General features: G+C 50.0%; 1 protein-coding gene across 2 annotated transcripts in view; it reads left to right on the top strand.

The window, feature by feature from the left end:
* Positions 1-20,512, top strand: part of PPP2R2A (protein phosphatase 2 regulatory subunit Balpha) — a 415,049-nt gene that overhangs the window by 318,106 nt on the left and 76,431 nt on the right. For both annotated transcript variants that reach the window (XM_085632765.1, XM_085632766.1), the window contains one exon: positions 14,999-15,168. In XM_085632765.1, the coding sequence (XP_085488891.1) occupies positions 14,999-15,168 (170 nt within the window). The remainder of the gene's footprint in view (positions 1-14,998; positions 15,169-20,512) is intronic.

Here is a 20,512-nt window from a genome sequence, read left to right as displayed (position 1 = left end):
AACCCCTGGACAGGCTTCGCCTCTTCCGCAACCCCTGGACAGGCTTCGCCTCTTCCGCAACCCCTGGACAGGCTTCGCCTCTTCCGCAACCCCTGGACAGGCTTCGCCTCTTCCGCAACCCCTGGACAGGCTTCGCCTCTTCCGCAACCCCTGGACAGGCTTCGCCTCTTCCGCAACCCCTGGACAGGCTTCGCCTCTTCCGCAACCCCTGGACAGGCTTCGCCTCTTCTGCAACCCCTGGACAGGCTTCGCCTCTTCTGCAACCCCTGGACAGGCTTCGCCTCTTCTGCAACCCCTGGACAGGCTTCGCCTCTTCTGCAACCCCTGGACAGGCTTCGCCTCTTCTGCAACCCCTGGACAGGCTTCGCCTCTTCTGCAACCCCTGGACAGGCTTCGCCTCTTCTGCAACCCCTGGACAGGCTTCGCCTCTTCTGCAACCCCTGGACAGGCTTCGCCTCTTCTGCAACCCCTGGACAGGCTTCGCCTCTTCTGCAACCCCTGGACAGGCTTCGCCTCTTCTGCAACCCCTGGACAGGCTTCGCCTCTTCTGCAACCCCTGGACAGGCTTCGCCTCTTCTGCAACCCCTGGACAGGCTTCGCCTCTTCTGCAACCCCTGGACAGGCTTCGCCTCTTCTGCAACCCCTGGACAGGCTTCGCCTCTTCTGCAACCCCTGGACAGGCTTCGCCTCTTCTGCAACCCCTGGACAGGCTTCGCCTCTTCTGCAACCCCTGGACAGGCTTCGCCTCTTCTGCAACCCCTGGACAGGCTTCGCCTCTTCTGCAACCCCTGGACAGGCTTCGCCTCTTCTGCAACCCCTGGACAGGCTTCGCCTCTTCTGCAACCCTGGACAGGCTTCGCCTCTTCTGCAACCCCTGGACAGGCTTCGCCTCTTCTGCAACCCCTGGACAGGCTTCGCCTCTTCTGCAACCCCTGGACAGGCTTCGCCTCTTCTGCAACCCCTGGACAGGCTTCGCCTCTTCTGCAACCCCTGGACAGGCTTCGCCTCTTCTGCAACCCCTGGACAGGCTTCGCCTCTTCTGCAACCCCTGGACAGGCTTCGCCTCTTCTGCAACCCCTGGACAGGCTTCGCCTCTTCTGCAACCCCTGGACAGGCTTCGCCTCTTCTGCAACCCCTGGACAGGCTTCGCCTCTTCTGCAACCCCTGGACAGGCTTCGCCTCTTCTGCAACCCCTGGACAGGCTTCGCCTCTTCTGCAACCCCTGGACAGGCTTCGCCTCTTCTGCAACCCCTGGACAGGCTTCGCCTCTTCTGCAACCCCTGGACAGGCTTCGCCTCTTCTGCAACCCCTGGACAGGCTTCGCCTCTTCTGCAACCCCTGGACAGGCTTCGCCTCTTCTGCAACCCCTGGACAGGCTTCGCCTCTTCTGCAACCCCTGGACAGGCTTCGCCTCTTCTGCAACCCCTGGACAGGCTTCGCCTCTTCTGCAACCCCTGGACAGGCTTCGCCTCTTCTGCAACCCCTGGACAGGCTTCGCCTCTTCTGCAACCCCTGGACAGGCTTCGCCTCTTCTGCAACCCCTGGACAGGCTTCGCCTCTTCTGCAACCCCTGGACAGGCTTCGCCTCTTCTGCAACCCCTGGACAGGCTTCGCCTCTTCTGCAACCCCTGGACAGGCTTCGCCTCTTCTGCAACCCCTGGACAGGCTTCGCCTCTTCTGCAACCCCTGGACAGGCTTCGCCTCTTCTGCAACCCCTGGACAGGCTTCGCCTCTTCTGCAACCCCTGGACAGGCTTCGCCTCTTCCGCAACCCCTGGACAGGCTTCGCCTCTTCCGCAACCCCTGGACAGGCTTCGCCTCTTCCGCAACCCCTGGACAGGCTTCGCCTCTTCCGCAACCCCTGGACAGGCTTCGCCTCTTCCGCAACCCCTGGACAGGCTTCGCCTCTTCCGCAACCCCTGGACAGGCTTCGCCTCTTCCGCAACCCCTGGACAGGCTTCGCCTCTTCCGCAACCCCTGGACAGGCTTCGCCTCTTCCGCAACCCCTGGACAGGCTTCGCCTCTTCCGCAACCCCTGGACAGGCTTCGCCTCTTCCGCAACCCCTGGACAGGCTTCGCCTCTTCCGCAACCCCTGGACAGGCTTCGCCTCTTCTGCAACCCCTGGACAGGCTTCGCCTCTTCTGCAACCCCTGGACAGGCTTCGCCTCTTCTGCAACCCCTGGACAGGCTTCGCCTCTTCTGCAACCCCTGGACAGGCTTCGCCTCTTCTGCAACCCCTGGACAGGCTTCGCCTCTTCTGCAACCCCTGGACAGGCTTCGCCTCTTCTGCAACCCCTGGACAGGCTTCGCCTCTTCTGCAACCCCTGGACAGGCTTCGCCTCTTCTGCAACCCCTGGACAGGCTTCGCCTCTTCTGCAACCCCTGGACAGGCTTCGCCTCTTCTGCAACCCCTGGACAGGCTTCGCCTCTTCTGCAACCCCTGGACAGGCTTCGCCTCTTCTGCAACCCCTGGACAGGCTTCGCCTCTTCTGCAACCCCTGGACAGGCTTCGCCTCTTCTGCAACCCCTGGACAGGCTTCGCCTCTTCTGCAACCCCTGGACAGGCTTCGCCTCTTCTGCAACCCCTGGACAGGCTTCGCCTCTTCTGCAACCCCTGGACAGGCTTCGCCTCTTCTGCAACCCCTGGACAGGCTTCGCCTCTTCTGCAACCCCTGGACAGGCTTCGCCTCTTCTGCAACCCCTGGACAGGCTTCGCCTCTTCTGCAACCCCTGGACAGGCTTCGCCTCTTCTGCAACCCCTGGACAGGCTTCGCCTCTTCTGCAACCCCTGGACAGGCTTCGCCTCTTCTGCAACCCCTGGACAGGCTTCGCCTCTTCTGCAACCCCTGGACAGGCTTCGCCTCTTCTGCAACCCCTGGACAGGCTTCGCCTCTTCTGCAACCCCTGGACAGGCTTCGCCTCTTCTGCAACCCCTGGACAGGCTTCGCCTCTTCTGCAACCCCTGGACAGGCTTCGCCTCTTCTGCAACCCCTGGACAGGCTTCGCCTCTTCTGCAACCCCTGGACAGGCTTCGCCTCTTCTGCAACCCCTGGACAGGCTTCGCCTCTTCTGCAACCCCTGGACAGGCTTCGCCTCTTCTGCAACCCCTGGACAGGCTTCGCCTCTTCTGCAACCCCTGGACAGGCTTCGCCTCTTCTGCAACCCCTGGACAGGCTTCGCCTCTTCTGCAACCCCTGGACAGGCTTCGCCTCTTCTGCAACCCCTGGACAGGCTTCGCCTCTTCTGCAACCCCTGGACAGGCTTCGCCTCTTCTGCAACCCCTGGACAGGCTTCGCCTCTTCTGCAACCCCTGGACAGGCTTCGCCTCTTCTGCAACCCCTGGACAGGCTTCGCCTCTTCTGCAACCCCTGGACAGGCTTCGCCTCTTCTGCAACCCCTGGACAGGCTTCGCCTCTTCTGCAACCCCTGGACAGGCTTCGCCTCTTCTGCAACCCCTGGACAGGCTTCGCCTCTTCTGCAACCCCTGGACAGGCTTCGCCTCTTCTGCAACCCCTGGACAGGCTTCGCCTCTTCTGCAACCCCTGGACAGGCTTCGCCTCTTCTGCAACCCCTGGACAGGCTTCGCCTCTTCTGCAACCCCTGGACAGGCTTCGCCTCTTCTGCAACCCCTGGACAGGCTTCGCCTCTTCTGCAACCCCTGGACAGGCTTCGCCTCTTCTGCAACCCCTGGACAGGCTTCGCCTCTTCTGCAACCCCTGGACAGGCTTCGCCTCTTCTGCAACCCCTGGACAGGCTTCGCCTCTTCTGCAACCCCTGGACAGGCTTCGCCTCTTCTGCAACCCCTGGACAGGCTTCGCCTCTTCTGCAACCCCTGGACAGGCTTCGCCTCTTCTGCAACCCCTGGACAGGCTTCGCCTCTTCTGCAACCCCTGGACAGGCTTCGCCTCTTCTGCAACCCCTGGACAGGCTTCGCCTCTTCTGCAACCCCTGGACAGGCTTCGCCTCTTCTGCAACCCCTGGACAGGCTTCGCCTCTTCTGCAACCCCTGGACAGGCTTCGCCTCTTCTGCAACCCCTGGACAGGCTTCGCCTCTTCTGCAACCCCTGGACAGGCTTCGCCTCTTCTGCAACCCCTGGACAGGCTTCGCCTCTTCTGCAACCCCTGGACAGGCTTCGCCTCTTCTGCAACCCCTGGACAGGCTTCGCCTCTTCTGCAACCCCTGGACAGGCTTCGCCTCTTCTGCAACCCCTGGACAGGCTTCGCCTCTTCTGCAACCCCTGGACAGGCTTCGCCTCTTCTGCAACCCCTGGACAGGCTTCGCCTCTTCTGCAACCCCTGGACAGGCTTCGCCTCTTCTGCAACCCCTGGACAGGCTTCGCCTCTTCTGCAACCCCTGGACAGGCTTCGCCTCTTCTGCAACCCCTGGACAGGCTTCGCCTCTTCTGCAACCCCTGGACAGGCTTCGCCTCTTCTGCAACCCCTGGACAGGCTTCGCCTCTTCTGCAACCCCTGGACAGGCTTCGCCTCTTCTGCAACCCCTGGACAGGCTTCGCCTCTTCTGCAACCCCTGGACAGGCTTCGCCTCTTCTGCAACCCCTGGACAGGCCTCGCCTCTTCTGCAACCCCTGGACAGGCTTCGCCTCTTCTGCAACCCCTGGACAGGCCTCGCCTCTTCTGCAACCCCTGGACAGGCCTCGCCTCTTCTGCAACCCCTGGACAGGCCTCGCCTCTTCTGCAACCCCTGGACAGGCCTCGCCTCCTGCGCACCCCCCTGGACAGGGCTCACCTCCTCTGCACCCCCAAGGGCCGGCCACACATTCTCTGCACCCCTGGATAGGCCTCACCTCCTCTGCATACCCTGGACCGACAAGTTAGTGCAATTGAGTAAAAACTTGTAGGTTGCACACATTATAAATCCACTGTCACTGCTCATATAACGTATACTCTACATAGTACTCATTATCCTGTCATAGTATGGCATAAAACGACCAATACCTGGGAACATGAAATGTAGCAGTTAGGGAACATATCGGGTTCACCGGCCCACCTACAACAATGTTGGTAATTACGGTTCTCCATGTAGAGTGCAGAACTCTATCATATAACCTCCTATGGGCCCATCAAGGCGTACGAGTCACCAAGCTGTGTTTGTTTACTGTGGCCAATTCCAGATCGGGGCCCGTCCTGGGCTCACCCCGCAATGGCCACAAGTGCGAAATAGTGCGTTCGAGACATATGAGCTGCAGAACTCACTGTGCATAGATCGCCATCTGGTGTTGGGCTCTGATGCTTGCAACTTCTTGTCTTGGAAGAAGTCTTTCGTAGTCACAAGATAGGTGACTCCTCCCCTGGACAACAGTGCGCATGGGCATCGACTCCATCCTCCGATTGGTTTTTTCCGCCATCGGGTTCAGATGTAACTTCAGCGCTTCGGTTCGGTACTATGTTTTTCCAAACCTTTCGATGCGCAAACCAATGCAAATTCGACTGTATTGTTTTCGTTCGCGTGCCTTTCGACTCAATTCCGGCCGTAGACGCGGGCCACTGGGCCTATTGACGCCATTCGGGTCTATGGCTAATGGAAAGGACTCCATTTAAAAAATGCCCCCAGTGTGGAGCTAAATTCCCACACCGCGACCAACACAAGATCTGCAACCTCTGTCTCTCGCCCGACCACGAGGAGAACAATTGCCAAGCCTGCGTCTCCTTCCGCTCCAAGAAGACTATCCGTGATCGCCGGGCTCGACGACACGTTATGGCGCAACAGGCTGCTCCGGTGTCAGAGGACCTCTTTGATGAAGGCCCGACGTTCCAGAGGCAGAGGATTTCAAAATCGTATCCGAAGCAGATAACTCCGACTCCAATGACCACATCACTCCAGGTCAACGAGTGAGTACAACTGCCCCTGCCCAACCCCACCCGAAAAGCAAAAGGCTCCGGTCAAAACTTCACCTGAAGGCTCTAGTCGCGACCGAAAGAAACCTTCAGAAGCCCCGCCCCTGTGCCCGGCTCCAAAGACAAAGGAGAAGCCTTCTGGCAGCTCGGGACCGAGCAAGCCACACGCCAGTGCCCCAAAAACATAGTCGCACCAAAAGCGGGAACACATCCTACTCCCGCGGGCTCCAAAAAGGTCTCTGCAAAGAGTACCTCGGCACCCAAAGGACACAAGGCCTCGGAACCGAAGACACCTCAAACCTTTAGATCCGAAAAAGATTTTGGACACGAAACCGAAAGACACAAAAACCCCTTCTCAAGCTCCTGATCCGAAATCCAAACCACATTCGGAACCGAAAAAATCGGCGCCGAAGGCTACCATCGAAGAGGAAGAACTATTTCTGCCGGATCCCATCGATCCGAAGCAAAAAACTCTCCATGTGGACCCTTTAACAGGACATATTGTCAGCGTTCTACCCAAGAAGAGGAAATTGGATACCCCGCACATTCCTGAGGTGCCTGTGAAGAAAAGACTGCAACTTCACCTTCAAGACCCTCTTCTGTTTATCCTCCTAAGCCTACTTCTCCTCCAAAGTCTCCCATACTTCCCCCATATTCATCACCACCACCACCACCACAGGATGAGGATGACCTAGGGGTTTGGGGAGGAAATAATGACCCTTTCACTGATCCTGATGATGACACTAATGACACTAACATACCACCAGACCCATGGGACGACTATAATGTCCCTGTAGATCCTCCAGATCTTCCTGATCCAGATGCATGCTCCACTAGACCGTCTCCCCCAGATGACAACATTGGGTTTAGTTAGCTTCTTGATAGGGCTGCCCAATATCATGGCGTCAAAATGCATTTGGACCCCCCAGAGGAAGACTTCCTAGTGGGCCCTTTTGCAAAGACACAAAAGACAGTACAATCACTACACATGCACAAAGGTGTCATTAAACCTGCTCCAGACGTATTCAAAGACCCTGTCAGGACCAGAATTATCAATCCTCTGATTGCAAAAAAATTTAAACCCAACCCTAATGATCCCACCTACATTAAAGGACAGCTCCCCTTAGATTCCTTGGCAGTGTCCAATGCCAGAAAGTGTGCTAACTCTCAAACCTTTGGTGAAGCTTCCACCTCCAGACAAAGAGTCTAAATTACTAGATGCTTCAGGCAAACAAGTGGCCTCCCAGGCAGCTAATCGCTGCAGGATAGCTAATACACAAGCATTACTTGCCAGATACGATGGGGCTCAATATGACGAACTAGAGACCTTCATGCAGCACTTTCCTGACCAATACAAGGCCAAAGCCAATGATCTGATTCAGGAAGGCAAGTTGATCACCAACGCATCCATTAAATGTGCCCTCGATGCAGCATCTAGATCAATCAACACCAGTGTGTTACTACGAAGGCATGTCTGGTTGTGCATTTCTGGGTTCAAACAGGAAGTGCAAACTACTATCCTTAATCAACCGGTCAATCAGGAACCACTTTTTAGCCCGTCTGTGGACATAGCTTTAGAAAAAATTAAAAAAGACAGATACTGTAAAATCCATGGGAGCATTACAGTCTCCCATCTACACAAGGCTGCTTTCACTGCTCCTTTTATAGAGGCGCATCCAAAACCATCAGTACAGACGCGGCCTCTTCCTCCAATAAAAATCCCACACAAACATCCCCCAACAGAGGATATTTTAGAGGTGAATAAAGGGGAAATAACAAGGGAAGAGGCCGAGGTAACAACACTTGCGCCTCTCCCACTAACAAACTGTGACTTCCTGTCACTCCCTCCAGACCATTCCACTCCGGTCGTAGGGAGACTCTCACAGTTCCTTCCTGTCTGGAATTTCATCACTACAGACAGGTGGGTAAGACAAATTATCCAGTATGGTTACTGCCTGGAACTTACTGGACCTCCCCTTCACCCCCCTCCCCACCCAAACATACCAGTGTCCGCGGAACATCTGACGTTCCTCAAACAGGAGGTTCTCACTGCTTCAAAAGCATGCAATAGAGCCAGTCCCCATAGAGCATCAAGGAACAGGGGTCTACTCCCTGTATTTCCTAATCCCCCAAAAAGATGGGACTCTCAGACCAATACTGGAGCTGCGACCTCTCAATCTCTACATACAGTCAGATCATTTCCACATGATCACTCTTCAACAAGTCCTTCCACTGCTTCAACAAGGCGACTTCCTTGCCACATTAGACCTCAAGGACGCCTACTTCCATATTTCCATACACCCTGCTCACAGGAAATATCTAAGGTTTACAGTGGATGGCCAACACTTATCAGTTCAAGGTTCTCCCATTCGGAGTCACCACAGCACCCAGGGTATTCACGAAGTGTCTTGCGTTAGTAGCAGAACACCTGCGAAGGCAGCACATCCATGTGTTTCCATACCTGGAAGACTTGCTAATAAAATTCAAGTCATACTGCCAGTGTGTTCACCACACTTGCCAAACGATTCAGCTACTAAACGACTTGGGGTTCACAGTAAACGACACCAAGTCGCACCTTCAGCCTTCCTACCTTCATCAGTATGTAGGAGCCACGATAGACCCTTCCAAAGCTCTAGCATACCCCAATCCAACCAGGATAGCCAGTATACAAACCCTAATCACAAAATTTCAACCCCAACACTCTCCCAGCTCGAGTGTTTCTGCAGCTCATAGGAATGATGGCCTCTTGCATTTTCATTGTGCTGCACACAAGACTTCAGATGCGCCCTCTACAGGAATGCTTAGCACGTCGGTGGAACCAGGTTCAAGGTCAACTTACAGATCTGGTGTTGGTGGACAGCAGCACACATCGCTCTCTGCAGTGGTGGAACACACAAAACCTTTTCAGAGGGCGGCCGTTCCTAGAGCCAGTTCCACAGATATTGCTAACAGCGGACACATCACTTTCCGGCTGGGGAGCCAATCTCCTAAATCACACAATTCAGGGCAGGTGGACCACTCAACAAAAAGTGCTCCACATCAATCGCCTAGAATTACTGGCAATCTTTCTAGCGTTGGTCATTCCAAGCACATCTTCTCAACCAGACTGTCTTAGTCCGCACCGACAATATGACAGCAATGTATTGCATACAAAAACAAGGAGGGACGCATTCTTTGCAGCTGTCTCATCTAGTGCAAAGTATATGGAGATGGGCCATTACACAGAACATATATCTTCTGGCAGAACATCTTTCAGGAGTGAACAATCAGATTGCAGATCTGTTGAGTCGTCAGACTCAGCAGATACACGAATAGGAACTTCATCCGCAAGTTCTTAAGCCCTTTCTCCAGATGTGGGGCCACCCAGACATAGATCTGTTTGCCACACACAAACGCAAAATGCCCAACCTTCGCCGCCAGGTTCCCACACCCGTTGTCCAAGGGCAATGTGATATGGATGAACTGGTCGGGCAGATTTGCGTATGCTTTTTCCGCCACTTCCGCTCATTCCACTAGTAGTACGCAAGCTCAAACAGTTTCTTAAGATGATCCTAGTTGCTCCCGCATGGACACGGCAACCATGGTTCACAACACTCCTCGAACTCCAGTAGTTCTGCTCCAAAAACGACGTCTCTCCCCAACCCTGCTGACACAGAACCATGGAGAGATAAGGCACCCAGATCCAGCACAGCTGAATCTAGCTCCTGAAGTCCTAGAGTTCGGTTACCTTAACCTCCCACTAGACTGTATGAACATTATTAAAGAAGCCAGGCGCCCCACTACTAGAGTTTGCTATGCAGCTAAATGGAAAAGATTAGTCATTTACTGCAATAACAACAAAATTGACCCGCTAGATGCTTCAATTCAGAACATCATTTGTTATTTGCTGCATCTACAAAGATGCAATCTAGCATTTATCTTTAAGATTACATCTGGCTGCCCTTGCCGCCTACCTACAAAACAGACAACATTTGTCATTGTTTAGAGTACCCTCTATCAAAGCCTTTATGGAAGGCCTTAAAAGAATAATTACTCCTAAACTCCCACCCTGTCCAGTGTGGAATCTAAATATTGTCCACACTAGACTCATGGGTCCCCCATTTGAACCTCTACACAAATGTGAACTGCAGTTCCTTACATGGAAAGTAGCTTTCCTTGTCGCAATCACCTCTCTCAGGAGAGTGAGTGAGATCCAGGTTTTAACCATTCAAGAACCATTCTTACAAATACATCGCAACAAGGTGGTTCTTGGTACAAATCCAAAATTCCTTCCCTAAGTAATCTCTGCTTTTCACCTTTAATCTGTAGAGTTACCAGTGTTTTTCCAAAACCCAGATTCCGTAGCAGAGAGCTCTTCACATACTTTGTCAAAAGAGCTATACTTTATTACATTGATGGCACTAAACCTTTCAGGAATACAAACCAATTGTTCGTAGCTTTCTCTCCCCCTCATAAAGGCAATCCCATCTCCAAAGCCGTAATTGCCAGGTGGATAGTTAAATGCATTCAAATATGCTACCAGAAAGCTAAACGCACATTGACAATTCCCCCTAGAGCGCACACAACACACAAACTAGGGGCTTTCATGGCATTCTTAAGGAACATTCCCCTAGAAGACATTTGTAAGGCGGCAACATGGTTTACCACACACACCTTCACCAAACGCTATTGTGTAGATGTGCAGGCGAAGCAACACGCTTCAGTAGGCCAGGCTGTTCTTAAAACACTTTTTCAAACCACTGCAACGAATACAGGTGACCACCGCTAGGGGAGACACTGCTTTATAGTCTATGCACAGTGTGAATTCTGCAGCTCATATGCCTAGAACGGAAAATGCCTCTTACCAGTATGCATCTGCTCTTGGCATGTAGAGCGGCAGAATCTCACGCCCACCCACCTCCCCGGAACCTGTATCTGTTCCAGTGTTATCTTACTTGGATACATTACACATGGACATCTTTTCTGTTTCTTACAAACTCCATCATTTCCCTTAATGGCGAAAAACAATCGGAGGATGGAGTCGATGCCCATGCGCACTGTCGTCCAGGGGAGGAGTCACCTATCTCGTGACTACAAAGACTTCTTCCAAGACAACAACAAGGTGCAAGCATCCAAGCCCAACGCCAGATGGCGATCTATGCACAGTGTGAGATTCTGCAGCTCTACATGTCCAGAACAGATGTATACTGGTAAGTAGCTTTTTCCTTGTGCCCTCGCCCGGGCCCTGCAGGCTAAGCGGGGAGACCGTGCTAGGTCCCACCCCACATGTGACTCAAATAATATGTTGCTACTCGCAAACACGCAGCGTAGATGTTACAGGGTGATGGCCACGGGTGGTAGGCCGGGGCGGGTACAGTCCTCCGTAGTTCCCCCCCCCCCCCCCCCTGCGCCCACTGGCCCTCCGTACTCCTGGTGCCAGGAAAGCAGTTCCCGCGTCCCTTGGGACCCACTCTTGCTGCGAGGTGGCCTTCGGCAGCGCCACAGGCTCTTTCCAACTCTGCCTCACAGCCCCATGCTGAGGGAGGTTTTCCAGGTGCGGCCTCAAGGCAGGGGCATCCGGTTTTTGATCCTGAGCGGCCCTGGAAGCAGAGGTGTCTCCAGTCGTAGCTTCCCTGGCAGGGCAGGGGGGGATCCACGCTGGGGACAACTACCCTCAACGGTCTGCATAGGCGGGGCCATCAGTAGGCACCTCTCCCTATGGGGACACATGGTGCCCTCGACAATGCAGGTGGAGCGGTTCTGGACGTAGGCCAATGTTTGTGCCTACCAGTAATCCCTCTCAGCACACGTCTAGAAACAGATGGAGCGCGGCTCTTGAAGTGTCACGCTGCTGACTGAAGGGCAACACGCTCTTCATGTACCCCTGATACGAAGTGAAGCGCTCCCCACATGCCCTGGTCTGCAACAAAGAGCGCTTTCTCTTTCAAGGTAACATTCAGCTCTCACCATACGCGCTGGTCACATCAGGAGGCTGGGGGCAGAACCAGCGCTCCCCACGCGCTGGGTTCAACAGAGTCAAGGAGCATGATCAGCACGCCTTGAAGAGCACTGGGAGCACCAAAGCAGGAGTGCAGGCAGTAGTCCAGCACACAGGGTCCTTCTTAGCAGGTCAGCATAACCCAGCAAAGTCCCATGGTGTTTCCTTCTGGCAGCCTGTCAGTTACCTCTTGGCAATGTGCAGCATGTAGAGCCAGCAGCATCTGGTTAAATGTCCCACACAGTGTCTACAATCAAGGGGTCACAGCCCCTGTATTGCATTCCTAAAGTCTTTGTTCTGGAGGCACTTCAAACAACCTTTAGAAGTGCACAACACCCCCATTGAATCCCCAGCCCTGGCTCCAGACACACTACAGGGGGCAGAGACCGCATTGTGAAAGGTAGGTACAGCCCTATTCAGTGGCAGGTGACCACTCCTCCCACCACTCGGTGCAGACCAGGCCTATTCAGCCCACTGAGCCTCCCAGGAAAGGCAAGACACCCCTCAACCCCCTTTGTAACTGGCTACAGTGAATGCACTTACCCAGCTCCTGTCAGTCTAAACCTGACCAATACACAACTAGGCAGGGCACAAAGTCATAAGCACACACATGCCTACTTCTAAAAGTGGCATTTCTAAAGTAGTAATAAATCCACCTTCACCAACAAGTAGAATTTCTCGCCACTATTCTAAACATACCAAACATGGCCACGCTACCTCTTCCATATCAGAAATTGCCACTTAATCGGAGAATTCCCAATGCAAACATATGAGCGGGGCAGCCTCACAGCAGTGAGAAACCAAATAGGCTTTGTCACTACCAGGACATGCCACACAGTTAAGGCACATGTCCTACCTTTTACCTACACAGCACCCTGCCCATAGGGCTACCTAGGGCCTACCTTAGGGCGGATCTGTATGTAGTAGGAGGGGAGTTCCAGATGGGCAAACACTTTAATAAGTTCCTCACAACTGTGACAGTAAACTATGCACGTAGGCCCTGCAGCGGCTTGAGGCCTGAGACTGGTTTGAAAGACTACTTCGGTGGGTGGCGCAAGCAGGGCTGCAGGCCCACTAGTAGCATTTAATTTACAGGCCCTGGGTATATAGGATACCACTGCACAAGAGACTTACAGGTAAATTACATATGCCAGACATTTGAAGACCAATCTTAGTAAGTTTACAAGAACGCACATGCACTGATCAGCAGTGGTAAAGTGCCCAGAGTCTTAAAACCACCAAAAATAGGTCGGAAAACATACAGGGGGAAGGCAAAATGTTTGGGGATAACCCTGCGAAAAGGGCCAGGTTCAACATATATTCAAAATTAGTTTTACACTTAGTCTTAATCTGTAATCTGGAAAAGTGAAGCTCCCCCATTACACAGCAATTTCAAGTACATGTGGGATTGATTGTTAAATTTCTGAAAAACATTGGTGGCGGGCTAGAATCTAGATAGTTTGGCACAATCTACGATGTCAAACAGTTTAATTGGTTTGAAGTCGCAGAAGACATCCAATCCACCCACAGCATCCTAAACCTGCACTTACAAATCCAAACACCCAGCCATCAACCAGAGGTCCGTTGATCACCTGATACCCTTTGTAATATGTATCTTCTGCCCACAGTGATAAAAAAAGCCAACCTCTCCTTAAGAGGTCTTTACTTAATTCTTCCTCTATTCCAGTGTGCAAGAATAACTGAAAACTGACATTTTGCCATGCCTTGCGAGCAAATTAAACATTAAATTCAGAACCTCAAAGTACTTTTAATCAATGAGTGTTTTTTTCATCTGATAGTGCAGTTGTTAGTTTCACCGTAGTGAGATGCCTCAATCCCTTGATCATATTATTTCTGACAGCTATCAAGTGACAAGTATTTGTGACCTTATATTTTGGTAATATCTTTCAGGTTTCTCAAGACCAAAACGATAATTGTAGTAAAATATAGCTGAAGTCAATCCTGGTTCTCTTTCACAGGATTTTCTTTGACATTCATAAACAAAACCCCTGTGTGCAAGAGAAACACTGTTTTGTAAAAGCACATTTCTGTTTAAAAGTAATTTTTTTATTTGGCCTGCAACAGCAGTCTGTATAGATTTACAGCCTTCTTATAAATTGAAAATGTTGGCAGTTAAGCAGCACAGCCTATCCGTGACAAACCCTGCCCTGAGACTCCATTAAACTGATTGTCTGGCATTTAATGTTTCAGTTACGGTTTGTCCGCATCTGTGAACACTGTTCGCTTCTTTAGGTCTTGCCTACTAGTCAGGGCATGCACTGCCTACTGTGAAACATATTGTTAGCTTACTGTAGGTTTAGAGGCCCGCAGTGCTAACCATTTGTTGGCTTTATTGTGACTCCTATTTGCTTGCTTCGTATTTGACAATTTTTGTGGGCATTACTTCCTCTTCTATTTGTCCCTCTCTTGGAGCATGAATGAATTACTTTTGTCCTTCCACTCCTTGTTTCCAGACACTATTTTTTTTTCTTGTTGTTTAAGCACTCTATCAAAGTGCTTGTGTTTCAGATGCCTTTCTAGTGTACTTCTCTTCCCCGTTTGTTGTGCTCTGTTTTTATCTCTCTCCTGTTTGCTTTTCTCCCGCCTTCGCCCACTTTCTGTGTTGCTTCCCTTACCTGCAATACATGTGGCACTCCCTAACCGTATGGCTTGCGCACCTCCACCCATGCCCCTTTTTCTTCCGTCCTTTTTAGTTCCTGATCTAAGTTGGATCAGCAACTAAAAAAGCAAAAATGATTCCAGTTTTGTAGATGCATGCTGCGTACTTCTACAACATTATGCAGCTGGTCTAATCAAAGAGCTTTTTCTTTTCTTCAGGCATGAAGCACAGCAACAAAGATGCTGTGTAGCACGGATAAAAAAATTGGCAAAGCCAGTAGGTCCCAAAGTGGAGACTCCCTCACTTTGCCTTTGCTAGCATAACATGATGTCTTTAGGTGACTTATTTTTTTGGGTGTTGCTTCACTGTTATTTTCTGTGAAAGGTGTTCTTTTTTGGGCTTTTTGTTCTCCCTAATATTCCCTCACTTTTTAAAGATCCTTATATACTGAAAATTGCTAGAAATACATAAATATCTGCAGGGAATTATTTGAGTGGTAAAACGACAATTCTGCAAATGTTAATTTCTACAGTTTTCTATTGTAGTGTTTGAAGAGCCTGAAGACCCCAGCAACAGATCCTTTTTCTCTGAAATAATTTCCTCCATATCTGATGTCAAATTTAGTCATAGCGGTCGATATATGATGACTCGAGATTACCTTTCAGTAAAAATATGGGATTTAAATATGGAGAGCAGGCCTGTGGAAACCTATCAGGTAAGGCAACATTATTTCCAGCTCTTTTGAAAGGATGTGCTACAGCGTTTGCTAATGCTATCTGTGCATGTTACACAGTTATTGTGTTTTTTTTTACATGCAATAATAGATTAGAATATATTCACAAACTAATGTACTCAAAGGTTTTGAATGTGCTTATTTTACTTGCCTTGTGTTTTCGAAACATAGAATCACTTGGACTGATTTTCTAGGTAGTTGGTGGAAAGATATCCCCTGGAAATGAACTACATGGTGTTGAAAATTGCCAACATTACTTCTTCTTTACACTGGATGAAAGTTTTAGAAAGTCCCTAACTGCTGTAGATTATTTACTGTTAATTTTCTCCATTGTGTTGTTCTTCAGTTGTTAATTTGTATTATCTTTTTTGGCTTTATTTCTGTTCTGGTAGTGCTTACTGTTATGTATCTACTAATGTAATGTGGCAAAATGGGTGTCTTAAAGAAAGGGTCACGTTCTGGGGTGAAAATGCTAAAAGCAATACATTCCACTTGTGATAAAATGTTGATTTGAGATGTAACGTTATAGTTAGAAATGACTTGAACGGAATCTCAAAGAAGACAAGTGACTGAAATACTTTGTCAGCTTTCGTGCATAGAGCTTGTAGCACTTCCTTAATGGAAAGTTATCCCATAAATGTCCGCCAAGCGGGATACCCTCTAGAAAGTAGAAAACATAGCAACCACAGAATGTGGCAGGCCAAGGACTAGGAGCTGTTGTGCAGCCATTGGACAAGGCTGGAGTGAGAGGTACAGATTCCAAGCCCCTCCCAAGATGCCCACATGAGCTGTAGCGAAGCACAGTCGGGATATAGACAAGTTCAACTCCGGCTGGTAATGGAGCTCTTCAAGCTCTCCCAATCTGAAAATGACAGCATGATCCCATATGGTGCTGAGCTGAATTATGTGAATGCTGAGGTCCACTAGCTATCGGTGCCACTAGGTCAAATGTTGATGCAAAGTACTTCAGGCTTAAGCCCCGAGGTGTTTTGCAAAAACATTCCTATCAATCTAAGTAATTAAATAGTTATTTCAGTTAATTAAAACTATAAAATAGTCCACGTCATTTGAAGTACACAGTAAGTAGATTTACAGTAGTTTAAAGAACCTAATACCATCATGTACTCTTTTGCAGGCACACGTCATCTCAGAAATGCAGTGTTGCATGCCACAAATGGAAAATATTACTTGCCCTGTAAACATCTGTTGTGGCATGTAGTGCGGTAGATGCACATGTGCCCACCCTCCTCTCCAGACGTCTCTAGATGTTGCAGACGCTTTTTGAATTTCATTCCTACTCTTTCTTCGCATTGGCCCATGCACATTACCAGTAATAGGTGGAGTCATTAGACCTTGTGACCCAAAAAGGCTTCTTCGAAGAAAAAGAACTTGCACATGTCCGAGCCCAACACTAGATGGTAGGAGTACACACAGCTTGTAAATCTACAGCACTACATGCCACAAAGATGTTTGCTGGGTTAGTAACGTTTTCCTTCTGGTGGATACTCTTACCCACTTGCAGATTCCTCACCGATCCCACCCGCATCCCCGTTTCTTATGCTTTTGCACTACATTTTGTAATCTGGTCTCATTCCTATTCTTTATGTTCAGCAGCGCAGAAAAAATGGATGGGAACCAGACCTTGTTTGTTGTTGAGAATGCCTACAATCATTTTATTGAATGGTGTGTTTTGACAAGTTCTGTGCAGCCCAATAGGTCTTACTTGCTCAAATCAGTATGTTCTTAATGCATTGATTCTTACTCCACTGTACCACTGAATCCCAGGTGCCCAGAAGTAGAACAGGTTGCATCTGTTTTTTTTTTATTTGTTTTAAAAAAATATTTTTGGGGGAAAGAGCATCAGATAAAATTGCAGCAGCATAATAAACCATCAATTTCATACATTTCTTATAGTAAGTTCATATAAATATACACAGGCAAATAGGCAGATTATTAGAACAAAGTAAAGTAGGAAAATGAACAAAAACAGGTAGAGCTGGATTAAGATCTACTAAAAAAAACGAGAGGGCCATGTATAGAGTGGTAATACAATTTTCTTATAGCATTATTCGCTAACATAATAAAAAAAAAAAAAAGTTTTGGGCCAGTACGCGCCAATCCCCACCTCCTCCATGCCAGGTAAGCCACTTTTTCATTGGGGACCAGATCTTACAGCCTCTAATTCTGGGGCGCCTACCCTTAGTTATATAAAGCTCTTTCAAGGTTATATATACCAAGTAGGCTGCCCAGCCAGGCTTGATAGGTGGGGAACTTTACATCCCTCCACCCTGTGGCTATAAGTAGCCAGGCTACAGCAACCACAATAAAGGTGAACCTAATCTGGGTTAAATTGGCTATCGTATTTGTCGAAGCTCAGATCGGGAGTTACACAGATCCTTCTCCCCAACACGTCATACACAACATTCTCCATCCCTTCTTTTAAGGATAATGATTTCCCACAACTGAAAAACATATTAATCCGATCGGCTGGCCCTAGGGCACACCTCGGGCATTTATCATCCTCCCTTTTGCCCCAGCTGAAGAGTTTTGCCGGAGTAGAGTAGAGGTTGAATATAGTTTGGTAGTGCTGGGCTTTCAGGTTAGCTGTCAAAAACGTCTCCCTATCTAGTGCGATTGACCTACATATAACCGTATCGCCATCCCCCAGCCTACTCGCCCCGTTGGCTTCGACTTTGTCCCAGTCATCAGGAATTCTACCCACAAGAGTTTTATAAATGAGCTTTATCCTAGACTGAGAATGGATAATTTTTTTAAGAAGAGTAATTTTTTATTCGGAGATTAATTCAGTTTTAAGTTGATTTAGGAATTTTATTATCTGTATATATTTAAAATAGGATCCCTTAGCTATTCCATACCCATGCTGCACATCCCTAAATGAACACATTTGATTAGCCTGATTTAGGTCGCCTAACCTTATTTTGCCATGTTGTTCCCATTGCCTACCCATCATGTCATAGATCATTGCAGGGAACGGGGGAGATCGCCATAGAGGTGTATATAGACTATACCTAGGTATCTTCAAGAGTTTGACCATTTCCCCCCACACCTTCCAGGTTGCTATTAAAACTTAGCAGGTTGCTGGCCTCGCCCTGCCAAAGAAGCATACCACGTTTTGATCTTCCCATTGACCGCTTGTATATTGTAGGATTAGATGGCCCAGGCTCCTTGTCCCCATTACTTGTACCAGTATATTCTGGTGTAAGCAAAACTGCCATCTTCTGCAATAAGGCCGCATAATACTGATCGTATTTAGCAAGGGGTTCAAATTACTCCTCCTTCTAGAGCTAACCCTGCTACTTATCCTAACCTCTAGATGGATTGCAACATCATGCCTACGGAAATTCGAAAAGGGGGCGATGATTACAAACAATCTGTGTTTTCCCTTTATTTAATAGATAGCCAGATTTCCGGCCATACTCCGGCCAATCTTTCTATTTCTGCTATCGCGGCTTTCGGGTCCGAAGTCACAATACCACAGTCGTCCGCATATACCATTATTTTGGTGTCAAAACCGGTAACAAGCACTGGCTTTATGATCGGATTCTGGAGGATTTGCTGAATGAATGGATCGATAAATAGGTCAAATAAAATTGGGGAACAAGGACACCCCTGCCTCGTCCCCCTGGCAATTATTTATTTTTTTTTTTTTTTTTTTTAAAAACCTTTATTTGTGCATATGAAAAGGACAAATACGGGCCTACAACCATCAGGCCGGCCACAAAACGGTTAAGCACTGAGACACACATTACAACCCCTGTGCGTCAATGGTCAAGATTAGCAACGATTCAGGAGTTATACACTGGAAAGATCCTTGACACCAGGGGAAGGAGAAGTAAAGGTTAATTTTAAAGTTTTCAAAATAATTTTATCGAGGAAAAAGTCAGTAGAGGATAGAACCAAGGAGATTCGAGTCCGCAAGATGGCTTCATCACACGGGAGAGCAGCAGCATCATTAAAACGGCCATAGAAAATCTCAGACAGTGAGGCGATGCAGTTATAGAACAGGATAGTCACATGAGTAAATACGCACCCCTCCAAAGCCGCCCTCACTCAATCCACCCCACACCCCGAATCGGAAACAAGTATAGCGCAGAGACATAGAAGAAAGAGGCCCATAGAACCAAAAAGAAAAGGTAATTTACCCCCCCACCCTACACCAATGCGGAGGCTACGGCCTGCCCCCCACCCGGCATAGTGCCTGTCGCCCAATGAACCCGAAATATAGACAAGAGAGAAAGTAGGAATAGAGTAAAGAAAATAAGAAAACAAAGAAGAAAGCGGGGAGGAGCCCACGTAACCTCGGAGCGCCCGAAACCACCGGCCAACTACGTCTCCACACACTAAGAACCCACTACACCCAAAGGCGGTCGTGTGAAGATAACGTGTGACAACCATATAAATGAAGGCAGACAAATCGCGACGAGTGCGCACAACGTATGCAAACAGTTCCAGTCCCAGTCCAGCCCATCCGTGACACCATGGTGATAGAAATCAATCTAGCCCTGGCCCGATCGCGGGCGTAAGATTAGACTAGACCCCACATGAAGGCCCCGCAGCCCGTGCAGACAAAGACAATATGGCCGCTTGGGAGAAGATGGAGAAGTAGAGTCACAAAATGGCCGCCGTTCATCTACTGAGGTCCCCTTGTGCACCATATAAAATCCAGACCTGGCCTGTAAAGTACGGGAGTTCCACATAAAAGAAGCCGTAGGCCACCGTGAACGGTTCCTCGAGGACGTCAGGTGTCGCTCAGCTGGATACTCTTGCGGACGCGGTGAGGCAGGCAACAACAAAGCAGGCAGCAATGAACGGGGAAACAAAGTGTCCACAATTGAGCAGGAGATCGATTGATCCTGGGTGCCGGGAAAGCCAGATGCAGACACCAGTGTAGCACGGTTATACACAGTCGTTGCGTCCCCGCAAGAGGACAGAAGCACTGGCAGACCCACGTCTTGTTGAGAACAAACGGGGCGCTCACGACCCGCAGCCGACAGTATGGAGTCGAACCGCTCACTCAGCGTTTGCAGGCCAACACACAACTGCAGACGAAGGTCCCGCAGGGCAGCCAGAACGGAGCCGCATGTCAGCGGAAGCTGCGCCCCCACATCGGCAGCAATCCGGGACGGCACTGTGGAGCTGGAGTCTGATAGAGGGAGGGCGAAGCGGGCAGCGGGCGAGACCGGAGCATCGCCCCCCAGCAGCGAGCAGGCAATCAACGCCATGTTTTACCGCTGAGCGGTACAGCGGCCAGGGGGGGGGTCGTAACAAGGAGGCAATTCCACGCAGGTCTGCGCCGCAACAGGTG

Source organism: Triturus cristatus, chromosome 11 (genome assembly GCF_964204655.1).
Source record: "Triturus cristatus chromosome 11, aTriCri1.1, whole genome shotgun sequence".
Taxonomy (NCBI): domain Eukaryota; kingdom Metazoa; phylum Chordata; class Amphibia; order Caudata; family Salamandridae; genus Triturus; species Triturus cristatus.
This window is presented reverse-complemented; position numbering and strand designations above follow the sequence as displayed.